The sequence below is a fragment of the Cheilinus undulatus genome, linkage group 12, assembly GCF_018320785.1.
Source record: "Cheilinus undulatus linkage group 12, ASM1832078v1, whole genome shotgun sequence".
Classification (NCBI taxonomy): domain Eukaryota; kingdom Metazoa; phylum Chordata; class Actinopteri; order Labriformes; family Labridae; genus Cheilinus; species Cheilinus undulatus.
In genome coordinates, this window is record NC_054876.1 from 43887568 (window position 1) to 43904500 (window position 16933).

The window sequence follows — 16933 nt, forward strand, 5'->3', positions numbered from 1 at the left end:
TGACTAAATAGAAAAGGAAGGTGTTTTCACAGGCACTATCAAACTTAATCAAGATAGTTTTGTGATTTGATTATAGTTCTTAAAAGTTGTAATATTTAGATGTATAGTTGTGTATTTAGATGATTGTACAGTGTCTGTGTGAGTATGATGTGGTGATTTTGTTTTTCAGGTCCTAAGTGCCTTTGAAGACATCTCTCTGCAGAGTATACTCAGCAGAATCAAAGAAAAGCACAACCTGCAATCAGTGAAAAAGGTTTGTGTTTTGTATTTTCTCTCTCAGCTCCAGAAGAAAAGACTTCCGCCATGATCTCTGTGATTTAACTGTTCAAAGCTGCTCTCTTGTTTTACAGAAACTTCTCAGAAATGCTTTGTTTGGGAATATGTTTGGTGTCCTCTCTCTGCAGCAGTCTGGCCGCCTCTCTAAAGTGAGCAGTACCACTACATTTAAGCACTAACTGTTTCATAAATCTATGCATGTTTATAGCTTTGGAGAAGTCTACAGGATGTGTGGAAAGGCTGTATGGTGTTGTTTGTTTATCATGGTGATATGTGTATGAGTAGATGTTAGATAAAAGAGTTAATTATCTGTATACTAATGCATGAGACTAGTGTAAGCTGTGGTGTCATGCACTGTGGGGGCTTGTGTTTATACAGGAGCCACCGGTGGTGTTGGGGTGTGTTCAGCTCCTCCAGAATCTCAGCCAGCACAGACAACACGTGAAGGATCTGCCCTCCAAAACCATGATGGACATCCTCAATGAGGTGGCTGCTGAGTTACGCCTCTAATACTCTAGTGTCATAGCTTAATAATCAGAATATATACAAATAATGCACACAGAGTTCTTGTATTAACTTTCACATGAAGAGCACATCCATGCTTTTCTAAATCTAACGTTTGTTTTCTTTCTGTCAGATCTCAGAGGAGGTTTTTGAGGAGGTCCTGCTGAGCGCCCTGCAGACAGACCTGGCCTCAGCATTCAGGACTCCAGAGCAGCTCCAGTTACTACTGGTGGCTCTGCAGCGCTTCCCACAAACCCTCAAACCCAAGAAACTGAAGAAGCTTTTGGGCTCCTCGACCATCATCAATGCTGACAACATCCCAAAGTAGGAACACTCTGATCAGCCTGATTTTTTATTTTTATTGTAGATCTTCATCTTTTTGTGCATATTTTTCACCATTTTGTGCATATCTGATGTTTGTCTAAATGTCAACATGTCCTAGAATCATGCAAAAGTACACGCACCATTCTTCTGCCCCAAATCTGCTAATTAGCAGCTTCAGTGTGAAACAAAGCAGGATGTGATGATGTGATGCTGTGTGTCAGGTTGACAGAGGTGTTGAAGATGGCCGCCCACTCAGTGAAGAAGGAGCATGTCCTCCCTGCGGTGGCCCTGGACCTCCTGAAACTCTCGCTGAAGGAAGATAGCTTCCAGCTTTTCTGGAATGACGCCATCGCCAACGGCATGTTCAAGGAGCAGTCAGGGCCGACTCAGTGAGTGAACATCAGGCCAAAGCCTGGCACGGACTGAAAGATTTATAAGAGCTTAACTGGTTTTGAAAATGTGAGACCTCACACATGATGACACATTCTGACAGATTTAAAAGATTTTTTTATAGTGTGTGGTGTCTAATAGGATGACCATCACAGCATAGCACACACAAACAGATTTATTCACCAACAGCTGCAGTCTCCACTCTCAAAACTCTTGCAAAATCGAATGCAACTATAAACAAGCTCAGATCGGCTAGCTGTAAGCTACCTGCTACATCTGTTGTAGCAGTTATTTCAGTCCAACACCATTGTTTCACAGGACACGTATAAAAACTTACTTTGTTGCCACAAATCAACAAATTGGTCCTCTATTTCTGACATACATCTAACTTTGTGCTTTTGATCACCGACATTGCTGTGGCTGTGCTTGTTGTGCTTCCTTCTTCAGTCGCCTTGCCCCCTGATTGGTCATTGTTTGGTTCTGTGTGACATCAAGAGTGCATGCTTAGCAGTCCTTGGTTTCCCCCTCATGCAACAGGATTTCAGATCTCCTGATGTTGAAATATTTATATTTATGATTTCAAACCAGAGTCACTCCAATCACCTTTTCAGCTTATCAGAGAGAGACAAATCACTCTTAACACACCACACCCCAAAGGATGGGTGTGTTACTATACATCGATGTAGATCAGTATGATATCCAGTTAAATCAATAGAAAGTCAAAATATCAATTCACACTGTCATCTTTACGCTGCACCTTTATTTTAAAATTCCTCCTATAAGCCTGTTCGGCAGTTTTTGTCCAGTTGTGTGTTGTCCTTAACTTTCAAAAGCTAGTGTATTAGTATTCATAACGTTCAAAATTTAACACTCTTCCCTCAGCTTTGTGGACATCATTTGGACTTAAACTACACCAGAGCAGGCCTTCTGCCTTTATTTGCCAACCATGTTTGCATTTTTAGTCTATATACAATCAGCATCTAAGTTCATTCACAGTTAGAAATCGATCTTTTCTCTCTATCTACCCTTGGCTGAAGCAGTGCGTGTTAAATTTGATATCATGACATGATATCAAGTAATATTAATGTCAGGCTCCTGAGTAAAATCAAAGTCATGTAATGGGAAAAAACTGTGATATTGAAAATATTGTATAATTGTACGAAGAATCTGTACCCTATCCAATCCTGTCCCTTCCCCTCCTATCCTATCCTATCCTATTCTATCCTATACTGTCCCATCCCACCCTGTCCAATGCCATACCTTCCCATCAGATCCATACTGTCCGGCTCTGCCCAATCCAGTCCTTTCCTATCCCTTCCATCCTGTCCTGTTCCACCCAATCTTGTCCTATTCTATTCTGTCCTGTCCTGTCCTGTCCTGTCCCGTCCTATCCCATCCAGTCCCATCCATACTGTCCTATCCTCTCCCGCCCAATTAAGTCCTATCCTGTCCAATCATTCCCGTCCCTTTTCATCCATCCTCTCCTCTCCTCTCCTCTCCTCTCCTCTCCTCTCCTCTATCCTCTCCTCTCTCCTCTCTGGACCTGTCCTATCCCATCCCATCCCATCCCATCCCATCCCATCCCATCCCATCCCTACTTTCCTGTACCACCCTATCCTATCTTATCCTATCCTATCCCATCCTGTCCCATATTTATGAAACGGGGGAATTACACCCCTACAAAACGACAGTATAATTTTTTATAACATCAGGTCATTGGGCCCTTGCTGACCTTGGTCTGAAGGAGGGAATTTATCCCAATCTCTTCACCATTATGATACTATTTTTAGGATAATGGTTATTGGTACAACATTTTATGCTAATCAGATAAATTTGCTCTTCAAAAACTTTTTCTTAAAATTAGTCCTCAAAGGGGGCTGCATCGCATAACTGGGACCCTATTATATTAAATTGCAATTACTAATTATTATATTAGTGTGGAAAATATACAAAGGCATTCATAAGAGGAGTACAGCTTCTCTATTTCCAGCCCTAATTCTGGCTACTTAATATCTATTTTCACATTCACCTGGTGTCGTTCTCTTGGTTTCCAGTTACCTGAGCTTCCGTCTGCTGGGAGCTGCCCTTCCTCTCCTCTCTGAAGCTCAGCTGAAGGAGGTTTTATCTGGAGAAGTGATGATGCACTACGGGGAACACGTCGTCTCTGCTCAGGTGAGTGGCCTCAGCTGTTAACTTCAAACAACCATCCACACTGATTCTGTTCTTTGAAGGGGTTGTTGTGAAAAATAGCTTTTAGTGTTTAATGGCATCACTGCTAGTCTGTCTTTAAGAAAAACGCAGAGTTGTCAGTCCCATAAATAATGGTTCAGATGGCCGCTGCTTTCATTTGGATCATATTCAAGAGTGATTTCATAATTTGAGCTCCAGTGAATGTAAACACACTACTGTCTCAGAGTTAGTCTGGTATTCTGATAAATTAAACACACTGTTACATCTGTTTTCAGCTAAACTTTAAGCTTTCATGAAAGCTTTTATTTCTTCTTCCGAAAACAGATTTATGTTTAAAAGTTTGCAATCTGTCCGGAGGTTTATCAGGCTCATCATCTCCACTTCAAGAAGGAAATCAGCGCTGTCTGTTTTCTCTGAAATCATTGATCAGAAACATTACTGGCTGACTACTTTGAATCTTCTCCATTAATTTTCTCTCTCAGAAACCGGACCGCTTCAAACTGGCCCCAGAAATGGAAGTCTATGTGTCAGACTTCCTGCAGGGCTGTCAGGACTCAGACAAACAGCTGGCAGCGATGGTCGGCTTCTCCTCCTTAACCCACCAGGGTTACCCGGTGGTGCCGTCAGTATGGAGGGTGGTTCAGCACCTTCAGCCTGCAGCTCTGCAGAACTATGTGGACTGGCTGAAGAAGATGTTCCTCCAACCTCAGCTGGACAAACTGCTGGACTTCAGCACCCGCAAGCAGAAGGACAATAAGGAAGGAGGAGATCAGTGAGTTAATACAGCTGTTATATTTTTAACAAGGCTTTTATCCGTCTGTGATCCTCCTGTTTGTTTACCTTAATCATGAGCAAGTGTAAAATAAAATAATGCAAATAATGATTTTGTTTTCTCAGGAAAGAAAGCTCTGTTTTCCGCCTGAGGAAGTGGATCATCGCTCGGCTCGCCTCAATCATAGACAACCACCAGGTGAAGAGGCAGGAGGATCTCATCATGGACATCGCCCGGTGAGAAACTGACTGATATTAAGCAGTGTCGACTCTCTGTTTGATTAAAAAAGGTCCTAACCTGGTGTTTCTTTTCCAGGTTTGTCTTTTTCCACGCTTTCTTCAGTGCGAAGAAAGCCTCAGCAGAAATCCCAGAGACAGAGAGGAAGCTTTCTGTTCCCCTGGATGATAAAACCAGAGCCGTGCTCGTCAATTCTTTCTTTGGGTACAAGTTAAAATCATCTCGAGCTCTACCTGTCTCTATTTACCAAAGTTTTCCTTGGTTCCTTGGTTTTTCCAAATTCTCTGCTCTGTTGTTAGACGTAAAAAAAACTTCAGTGTGCAGCAAGCATGGAGACTTAATTTGTTCGGGGTTTCTTTTAGTGAGACTAGCCTTTTTTGCCTGTCCCTCCTCCAGACTCCTCCTGTCCATGCATCACCTCCCTTTAAACGAGGACTCACCTGAAGGCACGGCTGTGAACCAGAAACGGGTGCTGGGTGTGACAGCAGATGGCACCATGTGGATCTACCACCTGGTCCAGTATGCACAAGTCCTGCTGAACCAACCCAAACATGTCCAGAGCTGCAAACCCTTCAGCGCCGAGCAGAGGCAGGCCTGGGACAGGTAAGATAACAGAACCTGGTCTAGATCAGTGGTTCTCACAAAGCTATTTTTAGTGGGTCGCAAAGGCATGCCTGGAAAAACCAGGTGATGAAATCAATGACGTATGGAAGGTCTAAGCAGACAGATTAGTTTTATTTTACTCTATTTTCCAAAATAATAGGGTATTTTGGAGGTTTTCTCAAGATCTTAACTTATCCATGGACAACAAGCTAACATATATATGTCAGGAAAACAACCACAATTTACACCTTGCCATTGGAAATGGAATCTAATACAATGTATTCATGAATGTCAGTTTAGGGTTTTTATAATGACACATTTGTCTTGTCTCTTCTTTCAGTTAGTTTCAGTTCAGTTAGTCCATATATGGTGCAAATTTCAACATTTTTGGAATTTGGTTTAGATCAGCGGTTCCCAACCTTTTTTCCTTAGCCCCCCCCCACACACACACACACTCATATCTAAGAGAAGGTAAGCTCACCCCTGAACCCATTTAAACATCAATTTGAATTGTTTTCATGAAAAAATCCCAACATAATGGGCCTACATACATTTGTTCTGGACAAAATATCTATGTATGAACTATCCATTATTATTACGGTGTATAAAAGAGGATCTGGTAATTTTTAAGAAAAAAATAAAATTCTTGAGTCTAAAAAGTTGTTAATTACAAGGAAAAAAATAGAATTATTTTACTTCAAAAGCTGTAAATGTACTTGAACCAAAACATAGATTTTTTGGGACTGTAAAGTCAAAAATCCAACCTCTGTTTTCAACTTTCTTGTATTTTTTTCACTTTACCCTGTTGTAAATTTTAGGTTTTAAAACTTGATGTTTTAGAGTTTTTGGTGTCAAAATTTAAGCCTTTTTAAACTTTGATCTCAATTTTTTTTCTTTAAAATTTCCAACTTTGCTAACCCTGAAATTTTGCATTTAATTGATCCAAAAGTGTGCACAAAAATGAACAGATTCTCTTCATGTTTCAGCTTTAGGTTGGCTCTAATGCTTTATGTTTCCAATCATGGTTTCAAAATATATATATTTACGTGTAATTTTGACAGCTCCAGGGCAGACAGGGTCCCACATGTTAAGTCGGCTCATTACTTACACTTGTTTGTCTGTGTAGGTCTTCAAACCCAGGAGAATATTGTAAGCCTCGAACTCTTTACACTTGATATTTCACATGGTCCTGAATCCTGTTTGTTTCTGCACTCTCCCACTTCCTTAAATATTTAGAAATGATTCCAATTAAAGGAAATAAAGTCTCTAATGACTCCTGTGTTACAAAGAAAGCAGCAGGGGAAAAATTTGCCAACACAGCTGTCAGTCATGATGTCGCATCGGCTATTTTTTGTATCAAATAACAAATTAAAAGTGATATTATCAGAAAAATGTAAATATTAGCATCAGTCAGTGATAGCAACTTCTTATAACGAACAAAATCTAAGAATGATTTAACTGACGTGCTTTTCAAAGTTTGTCCCATGTACCATCTGTTAACATGGAGGAGGTGGGTTTTATATCTTTTTATACAGTCTATGAGCTGAACTTTCATCAGTGTACTTTACAGCATAAAAGTGTAATTTTACCTTTATTATTTTTAATCAATTAGTCTTTTGCAGCTATGCTCACTTAGAAGAGAAACAGTAGGATGCATTGTTAAAGACAGCTGTTAACATTCATGCATTTTCACACGTTCATGCTACACTGTCTATCTGTCTAATGAGCTCTACTGAAGTGTGAACATGTCTGATGGCTGATTCTTCATCTCTGTGTTTTTTTCAGCATGATAGAGTCGGTGGCGGCCCTGAAGAAGAGAGCAAAGAAAGGCCAGAGTGCTGAGAGTGGTGCGTTCCAGCAGCTCTTCCTATTGGTCGGCATGCACCTGTTTAAGGTAAAGAACACCACCAGAGATGTGATATAAAGAAGTCTCGATGTTTTGGGATCTTTGCAGACTTGTGTTGACCCTTGAAAGTTGCAAAGCTGGAGCGTTCCCTGACTGAGAGTGGTAAACTGTTCCATAGTATGCTCCCTTTGAAAAATACATTGGCTCAAAGATTTTAGATGAACTACAACAATAAACATCATGTAAACATAGTAAACTTATTGTCCCCTGAAGGCCCCTGATGAGCTCCTGGACATTATGAAGGACCTGCAGAGCTGCATGGACAAAGCTCAGGAGAAGAAGGCCAAAAAGAAGAAGAAGAAACCGGGTGAGCCCTCTTTTGTCCACTCTCACTGACCACTTTATTAATTCATTTTCGCATGCAGACATGGTCAAGCCGCTATGCTGAAGTTTAAATTAGGCATCAGAATGGGGAAGAAAGGGGATTAAAGTGACTTTGAATGTTCAATAGTTGTTTGTGGTCTGGAAGACTCCCAAATTCTGACCCTACCATTCAAAAGTCAAGACTCACCAGACCAGACACCATTTTTTCTGTGAAGACTGCGTGAATTGAAGCTTTGCACAATTAAGGCTGAGTACTTACAGCCTTATTTGTGCAAAGATATAAACAGCACAAAAGTAAACAAATTCATCCTTAAAGTTTGTGACTTTTATTTTCCTTTGGCGCAGCCTCAGAGCAGACGGAGGAGGAGGAGCCGGAGTGGGTGGAGGTGATGGTGGACATCTTGTTGTCCCTGCTGTCCCAGCAGAGCCGACACATCAGACAGGTCTGCAAAACGGTCTTCTCCTCCATCTGCCCCCACGTTACTGCTGCAGCCCTCACCGCCATCTTGGATGTAAGTATCGCAGATGAAGTTGTGCCCTGTCAAAAGCAGAAAAAGTCAACTTGATCATGATTGTTCTGTCGTTACGGTTCATGGCGGAGCATGTTTTTGGAAGAGTTTGGTCCTGTGACACATGGGCTTAAAGGATGTCTGGTACATTGTGTACTGTGATTCATGGCACTGGTCTTAAATTCCTCTCTAAAACTCTCAGATTTAACCATCAGTGTACCCAGTTAAAACATGACTTCTGCAGATAAAAACATGAAGTAGTGTTTTGTGTATTTATTTTCAATCATTTTTTAGCTGAAGATTTCCCATCTCATACTTGGGGCTCAGCTAAATCTTGGAGCTTCAGCAGCAGATTTAGAGGGCTCAGTTGTGCATTTATTGGTGTTTGTTAAGATTTTAGTGCGTCACACTCTTGTACGACAATAACAAATCAGTCATTGTGCTGTCATCAATACCTGGTTAAGATGATCAACAGGAAACCCATCATTTTTGCTAAATGCTTCATTACTGCTCTGCCATCTGTAGTAAATAAGAGACTGTAATATTATTCGGTCATTCAGCTAATCAGCTCTGTAGTAAAAGCTTTGTAAAGTGGTTTTAATTAGACTGATCTCTGTGTAGGTGCTGGACCCAGACAAGGATAATGAAGAGGACGGCGCTGTGGTCATCACTGATGACGACAAAACCCAGAAGAAGAAAACAGACGAGGATGAAGATGAAGACATGGAGGTCAGTTCTGCCCAGTCTTTAATACTAACACTGATGCCATCTAATAAAAAGGACCAACTAAAGACTGTTTTTTTTTTATAAAAGTTGAGGGGATTTGAGGGGTCAGCAAATCTCTTAAAACATTTCAATCATCTGATCCTTAAAATCCTGAAATTTGTGATTCACCAGCAGGATGAGTCTGATGCATCAGATGACGACTTGGAAGGGGATGAGAAAGATGACGACAATGATGAGGATGAGGAGGAGGAGGAGGATGATGATGATGATGATGAAGATGACTTAATGGAGGCTGAAGATGAGGGAGAGGTGGACCAAAATTTCCGTTTGGAGCTGATGAAGGTCCTGCAGCAGCAGAACGCTCTGGTGGGTTTCAGCCTTTGTAACACCCTGCTGTTTTATTGCTTATCTGCAGAGTTAGTGCTTTAACATGGTTAAATTATGCCTGGACCATTAGCTTTTTAGTTTTATCACTGCACAGCTGAAATTCAATTTAAAATGTGTGTGCTCTGCTGTGCTGTGTACTCAGGCCACAGAGGAGGATGGCAGCAGTGATGAAGACCTGGATGATGAAGCCATGATGGAGCTGGATAAGGGTCTGGCTGCGCTGTTTTCAGAGCAGAAGAAGAAGAACCAAGCCAAGAAGGATGAGAAGGCAAAACTACAGAAGGAGAAGATGCTGGTCCGAGATTTTAAGATCAAGGTAAAACATAAGAAAATGTTAACTGCATGCAGGAAGAGTAAGGAAGGATGATGCTTCTGTCCTAGTTTTATTATAAAAGAATCCTTCCTCACACCCTAAAGCTGTCCCCCTCCGTGTGTCACAGGTGTTGGACCTGGTTGAGGTGTTCGTGGCCCGGCAGGCTGGCAGTCCTCTCGTGCTCGGTTTGGTCGAGCCACTTCTCGCCATCATCGACAGAGGGATGAGCTCCGACAGCGACCAGCAGGAGCAGGACTTCCTCCGCAGAGCTGCAGACATCTTCAGGTAACAAACATCAGCTGTAGGTGAAGCGTCTGTCAATCTCTGGTTTGATGTTTACTCTTCCATTCTATTTAATTCATATTTGTTATCCTGTGATATTTGTGGAGTGTCAAGTATAGTTTTTGGTTTGAAGACATTTCTCCTTTTTTATGCAGACATAACCTTTGTTTGCAGTCTTCTTTTTATATTTAAGTTAAGTTTTAATTTACGCTTTCCTTTTTTAATCTGGAGGTCAGGTCTGCAGTTGGGTGAAGTTTGGTGGTATGAGATACTTGGCTATAGTAGTGGCGTTAGCCTCCAATGATTGAGATGAGAATGTTTTATCCACGAAGTTTAACGAGTTTTACATTCACATGGGCCAAGAAAATATGTTGACTCGCCTGTACGTTGTGTTGAAAATATACAAAGCACTTCATTTCTCCCAAAAAAACACCTCTGTGTCTGACACTCATTTACGATGCAGCTTTTGGCATTTTGTCTCCTTCTGCCTCTGCGCACTGATCTCCTCTGATCAGCTGTGTGGGTCTGCAGGCTTCTACAGAGATAATAACACCACACCAAGCTAGAACAAAGATAATATTGGCGATTTCGACTCGAGTGATGATGATGTGCCGTTTACTGTGGATACGAAAGCGTATTTGTATGAGTTGTAGTTCACCAAAGAAGAACATCTACAGATGGAGAGTCAGCGAGTTGAAAGAGAGAGCAGAGAAACTTCATTTGAAAGTTTTGAGCAGGAGAGATCCCGAGCATGGGTTCACATTTTCCATACCTACACCACTAGGTAACACGGGGTCTCTCCTGATGTGGACCACTCACATATATTTGCTCACCATTATTTCTTTTGCTTTTTAAAGCACAACATCCACTTGTGTTGCGTCCACATCTCCATCTCTCAAAGGTGTTGGCTGAATGTTGGCATAGCTGTTTATAGGGCTCAGTATTTACCTAAAATAAACTCAGACCTACATATATCCATTCTCTAAGATGAAACACTATTTAAATTTATTTACAGAATATTTATTCCAATAAATGGGGTTGTGCCTGCCACTGCACATTAAACAGAGTCTGTTTTCCTCAGGCTCTGCCTCGTTACACATATTTACGGCTCCTCTCTCTGAGTGAGTCTGTTTGTTTGTTTGTTTTGATGTGATTTTTGTTTGTTTTCAGGAACCAGCTGTGCAGGTCGAAGGTTTACTGCAGGACTGTTGGTGACAGACAGGGGGAGCTCCATGACCTGCTGGATAAACTGATGACAAAAGCCCAGAAACTGTCCGACTCCTCAGTCTGCCTTTACTACTTCAGGTACAGCTCACTGAACAGAAACATTATAGAGAACACACTAAAATACCAGAGAATGTCTGTTTACATGAGAGTTTATGGATCCTGTCTAATGAGGGGGTGGATGGATACCAGAACTTTGAATTTTGATGCACTAGTTGTATAAAATCTAGTACAAACAGTCTGTAAGCCATAATGAAGACCGACATGGTTGAAAACATGTTAACAATTTGGCCATCTTTATACGGCTTTTTAAGTATTTCCTTTCTTGTTTTTATTCCTTCATGCTTGGAGTGCCTGTTCCCCTTGTTTTAGTATTCACCTTGTATGCACAGTGAACAAAACAGTCACATCTCAATAACTGCCTGAGCTTTTACTTGTATCATCCAGTCTTCTGAAGCACTCTCAGTGTAATTATTCAGCATAGACGTGTTGATGTTGTAACCTTGTGTGATTTTCAAACATCCTATCTGAATCAGTCGGCTCCTAAGATAAAAGATGTAATGTCAGTGCTCTGCATGTAATATCTGAGGCTGTGCGGTTGATCTTTTCTGCCCCTGATGTGTGTATTTATTTATGATATTGAATCATCTTTGCAGTGCGTCTCTGTACGTGGTTAAAGTGCTGCGAGGAGCTCCTGCTGCTGAGACCAAAGATGACAAGGCTGCGCCAGCTGATGTACGTTCACACATTTTCACCTCTGTAGTCATCCTCAGCGATCTCAGGAAACTCAAATTTAACGTTTTTCTTAACTAAATTATTGTCGTTCTGTTTCTAAATGTGAGTAATGCCTCCTGCCATTACAACAATGAAGTAAAATCTGAATAAAAATGTTTAGGTTTTGAAATTCTAATACAGCAGACTAAGATGTTTAATGCATTCATATTAGGCTGGGGAAAATGTAATATCTAGTTTATCAGCTCAATGATATCGAGAAAGTTCAAACAGACCTATACATCATTAAAGTTGCTATGAGTAGTGACAAAAAAAGTATTCCTAGAACAACTGCCTGGTGTTTGTAAGCCTTCATTAGGTTTACAATGACCAGACAGTGAAACTACAGTGGTGGGTGAAAAAGAAGGACTTGGATGGCTTTTGTTGGTGTCTATTCAACCTCCTTTTTTCTTGTTCAATCAGTTTATTTGATCTATAAAATTCAAAAAATGTGAAATTGGTAAGCAGTGTTTTCAGTGATAAAGCAACTGGATAGCTCAGTGGCTTACATTGCTCACTGCGGTACAGGAGAATAATGGGGACATATTGTACCTTTTTAAGACAAGTCTATATGGTCTCAGAGGTCCCTAAAACATGCCTGTGAAGTTTGTTGTGGAAACAAACGCTCCAGTATTGGCTTCTGCTAAGATTCTGCTAAGAACGAGCTGTTTCTGTGTCTGTGGCTTTAAATGTTACTGACTCTGACTCCACCCCTGACCACATCCTGCTCAGCAAATGGATGTGGCACTCCTGATATCACAATATTTAGATGCTTGACCTAAGTGGGATTTGAACCATCAATCTCACAGACCAAAGTCAGCAGGGTAACCCACTGAGCTATCTCGTATGTGAGGCGGTTGTCAAGAGGAAGATCAGAAGAGGAGGGTGGAATTTTCTTCTGAGCGGGCTGGGCCAACCGAACCTGGGGGCGGTGCTAACTCCCCACATGACATCATGAGGGGAAAATCTGAGAACGGATTGTTTCAGCGCACATTTTCTGAAAGGTGTACAAAGAGAGCGGGGGTGGGGGATTCTGGTACATGGGAGGGTTTGTGGACAGGCCAGGGGCACATATTTTTGTTACAAAAGCCAGAAAAAGTGATTATTGCATAGTATGTCCCCTTTAAGGGTTCAAATCCCAGTTAGGGCATCATGAATTAAAGCCATGAGCACCAGTCTAGCTCCTGTGCATCACAATCTCCACTTTGTAAAACAAGCTAAAAAGTTTCAGCTTGCGCAAAAAAAGTTTCAAAACCACTGAGTTCAAGAACAGGTTTCTGAAGATTGATTTGATGTTTTTTGCATTGAGCAATGAGAGCATGCTGAGCATGCATCAGTTGATAAAACGAGAAGACTCTTGAGTAGTCCACATGTAAACAACATCTCTCTGTTATAACATCTCCAGCTAGGGATGCATGATTATGTTTTTTTTTACCGATATCCAATATGCTAGTAAATACAAATTAATTTTAGCTGATCCTGATATTGACACTGATATTTAAACATAGTTCAGACCAAATAATTCAGTCCTTAAAACACACTTTAAAGTGGAGGAGGTCTGTTTGTCCAGCCTAAAATTCTACTAACTTAACCATCCAGATGGCCAATTTTACAGCTGATATAGGCAGATTTTATTGCCAAAATATCAGCAGAAATTTCCATATCTGTTACTACTTATACACTGATATTGTGCCGATAATATCCTGCATCCTTTTCTCTCGCCTGTATTTTATTCATAGAACATGGTCCATAAAAAAGGAAACACCTTTAATATTAGCAGGCCCAGTCAGAATTATAATCCTGATGCCGCGCCTTGCCTGAACAACAGAATTTTGAGTTTATAGTTATAAATGTACTCTCAGTGTTCCCATGGCCTGGTGGATGGTTTGCATGCCTCGTGTGTACAGGCTGTTGTTCTCAAAGTGAGCGACCTAGGTTCAAATCTGACATGCAGCTCCTTCCCCACACGTCATCCACAACTCCGTCTCTCTGCCTGGTTTCTGACTCTCTTCACTGTTCTGTCTCTGCAGTGAAAGCTTAAAAGGACCAAAAGTCCATCTTAAAAATATTCAGTGTTATTATTCACTTATTGAAATGGTTGTATTTTATTGAAATAGCTGACAGCTAACCAATAAGCTGCTGCAGCTTTTGAGATATCTGTCTGAGATTTCTACCTCTCCCTGAAAACACACAAAAAATCACATTTCAAAAATGCTGCAGTGTCATGTTGTTACACGGTATTTATTCAGACCGTTTTAGTTGTCCATGAGGAAACGTACAGCTGCCACAGAAAGCCTTGATAATGGCTGTATCCCAGCGAGACTTGACAGATTGTGACAGTGAAGCAGCGTGAATAACACCAGGACCCTGAAACAAAAGCAGCTAATTGGATTGTAGACGTCTTTTTATTTCATTATTTATACCTGAGCTTTTTAATAATCCTGATTTTCCTTTGTCTGATTTTTCATGGTGTGTGTGCAGCTGAGGTTCGTGGGTAACATGGACCTGGATCGAGTCTCTGCGGTCTTCAGAGACGCTTTGAGCTCCTTCATGAGCAGGAGGAAAAGTCCTCTGACTTCTCAGATGTTCACAGACTTGTTCAGCAGGTTTCCTGTGAGTAAAGACACATGATTTATTCAGATCACAGAAGGAAAACATCTCTGCTGGCTATTTAAAGCAGACCGTGTTGTTTTCAGGTTCTGTGTGTGAACCTGTTGGATGCAGCTGTGCAGCACATCACATCTGGAGTCAGAGTGCACCAGCAGGTAAAGATCTGTGACACATAAATCACCGTTCTTCTTCATTCTAATGCCCGGCTCGAATTTCAGATGATATATACCTGAATGCATGTGTTGCAGCTATGTAAGGAAGCCCATTGCCGCCATTTATAAAAGAAAAAATGTGGAAATTTGGAAATTCTTGAAAAAAAAAACCCTAAGTCAAAATTATGGTCTAAATAGTTGAAATTATGGGATAAAAAGTAGAAATTGTGAAAAACAAAAGTGAAAACAATGAGATAGAGTCAAAATTATGAGCTAAAAAGCCAAAGTTCAAGATGAAAATTCATAATTATGAGCTAAAAAGTCAAAATTATAAGATAAAATCAAAATTATGAGCTAAAAAGTCATAATTATGAGCTTAAAAGTCAAAATTATAAGCTAAAAAGTCAAAATTATAAGATAAAAGTCAAAATTATGAGATAAAATCAAAATTATGAGATAAGTCAAAATCAGGAGATAAAAAGTCATAATTATGATAAAATAATTACAATTATGAGATGAAAGTTAATATTATGATAAAAAAAATCAAAAGTTATGTAAGTCAAAATTATTAAATAAAAAAAAGTAAAAATTCTGAGTTAAAATGTCAAAATTATGAGGTAAAAGTTGAAATTATAAGAAAAACTTGAAATTGAGATAACTGAAAATTATGAGATAAAGTCACAATTATGAGGTAAAAAAGGAAGTGTGATAAAAAAGTCTGAATTATGAAATAAAGTTGAATTTATGAGAATAATGAAGTCATAATTGTGGGATGCAAAGTTGAAATAATGGGGGAAAAACCGTCAAAATCATTAAAGATATCAAAATTATGAGATATAAGGTAAAAATAATTATCTTAAACGTCAAAAATATGGGTTATGTCATAATATTGAGATAAACTATGAGAAAAAAGTCAAAATTATGAGAAAGTCCAATTTATGAGATTAAAAGTCAAAATTATTAAATGAAGTCATGATTACGAGGTAAATATTGAAATTATGTGATAAAAAAGTCTTTATTATGAGATCATGTTGAATTTATGAGATGATGAAGTCATAATAATGGGATGAAATGTTTAGATTATGGAATAAAAAGTCAAAATCATGACAAATATGAAAAATCATGAGACAAAATCTAAATTATGAGACAAAGTTGAATTTCTGAGATTATGTTATAATTATGACATAAAAAGTCATGATAATGAGATAAAATGTCATAATTATCAGTGTGGAAGCTTTGGGCTTCCATAGCTGTGCGACAGGCTAATTATTTGTTTTTCATGAATAGGTGTTCCTAATAAAGTTGTTACTGAGTGTATATTTCAGGAACAAGTAGCAGAAATCCTGACTTGAAAGAGAGGCAAGAAAAAAAGATGGAGAAATTAAATATTTGATTACAGATTCAGTATGAATACCAAAGCTTAGGAGCGAAGGACGGAAAATAACCAGGAAGAAAGGCTCAGATTATCTCCATGTCTATTAGAGGGATCCTAAAAGTAAGCACTGATAAAAAGACAGTAATATTTTTTAACTCACTCTCTCTGTTGCTTCATTTGTTTTAAGATGTCTTGTTGGTCATGTTAGTTACTTGTGTTTGTTTTCAGGGACAAGCGTGTGTGCTGGTGCTGCGGGCGATGCAGAGCAGGGAGGCTCAGCAGCTGCTGAGCGGGGAACCATGGACAGAGCTGTGCGCTAAGGTCGCAGGTCAGCTAGCAGTGGTAGGTCAGCTCAGTTTTACATCACGGTTCACAACACTGAGCTGCATCTGAGCTCAGGAAGTCACGACAGTTTTTCCCCAGAAATAATAAAGAAACTCCACAGATTGATTGAAGTGATTCCAATGAACCCCACAAAAACAACAACGTATATTTTAGGTGCTCTGCCTTAATCTCTACATGGCAGCACTTACGTCCAATTGGACCTGAAGCACTTGATGGCACTTACTGATGTTGTTTCTTCTTGTCTAGATCGTTGCTTGTGTTGTTCTTGCTCTCAAATGTACGTCGCTTTGGAGAAAAGCATCTGCTAAATGACATTGTAACATTGTAACGTTTTATTGCCAAGAAGCAAAACACAACCTGAAATGTCCAGTTATTGGATCTGTGAGTGCATCTCTTCTTGTTAACATGCAAACCAAAATAAAAATCAAACCTTGACATAGCTTTTACTCACCCAGTCAGAGCGGGCCATCTGGTTTAAGAAGGCGTGTTTTTAAAAATGCATAAAAATCAATGATTGTTAGGCTTACAGTCAAATATATTATCGGTGTTAATGTCTTCTTGTTGCTTAATCTTCTTCCTGGTACTCTGTTTTTAACTGTGTAAAGCACTTTAAGTCTGTGTATGAATGGTGCTCTATAAATAAATATGCCTTGTATGTGGATTTAATCACACTTAAGTGGAGGCTCTGGTAGAAACAGATGGTGGAAATAATG

At 39.8% G+C, this 16933-nt stretch overlaps 1 protein-coding gene across 2 annotated transcripts in view; it reads left to right on the forward strand.

Annotated features, from left to right (window-relative positions):
* Positions 1-16933, forward strand: part of mybbp1a (MYB binding protein (P160) 1a) — a 29044-nt gene that overhangs the window by 4761 nt on the left and 7350 nt on the right. The window contains exons 3-24 of one of the 2 annotated variants that reach the window (XM_041801556.1): positions 170-253; positions 351-425; positions 655-762; positions 914-1104; positions 1326-1493; positions 3549-3666; positions 4167-4456; positions 4582-4692; positions 4772-4897; positions 5090-5296; positions 7082-7190; positions 7416-7509; positions 7872-8038; positions 8657-8764; positions 8933-9127; positions 9291-9464; positions 9589-9746; positions 10914-11048; positions 11624-11702; positions 14220-14351; positions 14435-14503; positions 16104-16217. In XM_041801556.1, the coding sequence (XP_041657490.1) occupies positions 170-253; positions 351-425; positions 655-762; positions 914-1104; positions 1326-1493; positions 3549-3666; positions 4167-4456; positions 4582-4692; positions 4772-4897; positions 5090-5296; positions 7082-7190; positions 7416-7509; positions 7872-8038; positions 8657-8764; positions 8933-9127; positions 9291-9464; positions 9589-9746; positions 10914-11048; positions 11624-11702; positions 14220-14351; positions 14435-14503; positions 16104-16217 (3012 nt within the window). The remainder of the gene's footprint in view (positions 1-169; positions 254-350; positions 426-654; positions 763-913; positions 1105-1325; positions 1494-3548; positions 3667-4166; positions 4457-4581; positions 4693-4771; positions 4898-5089; positions 5297-7081; positions 7191-7415; positions 7510-7871; positions 8039-8656; positions 8765-8932; positions 9128-9290; positions 9465-9588; positions 9747-10913; positions 11049-11623; positions 11703-14219; positions 14352-14434; positions 14504-16103; positions 16218-16933) is intronic. The other variant, XM_041801557.1, reaches the window with a different exon arrangement.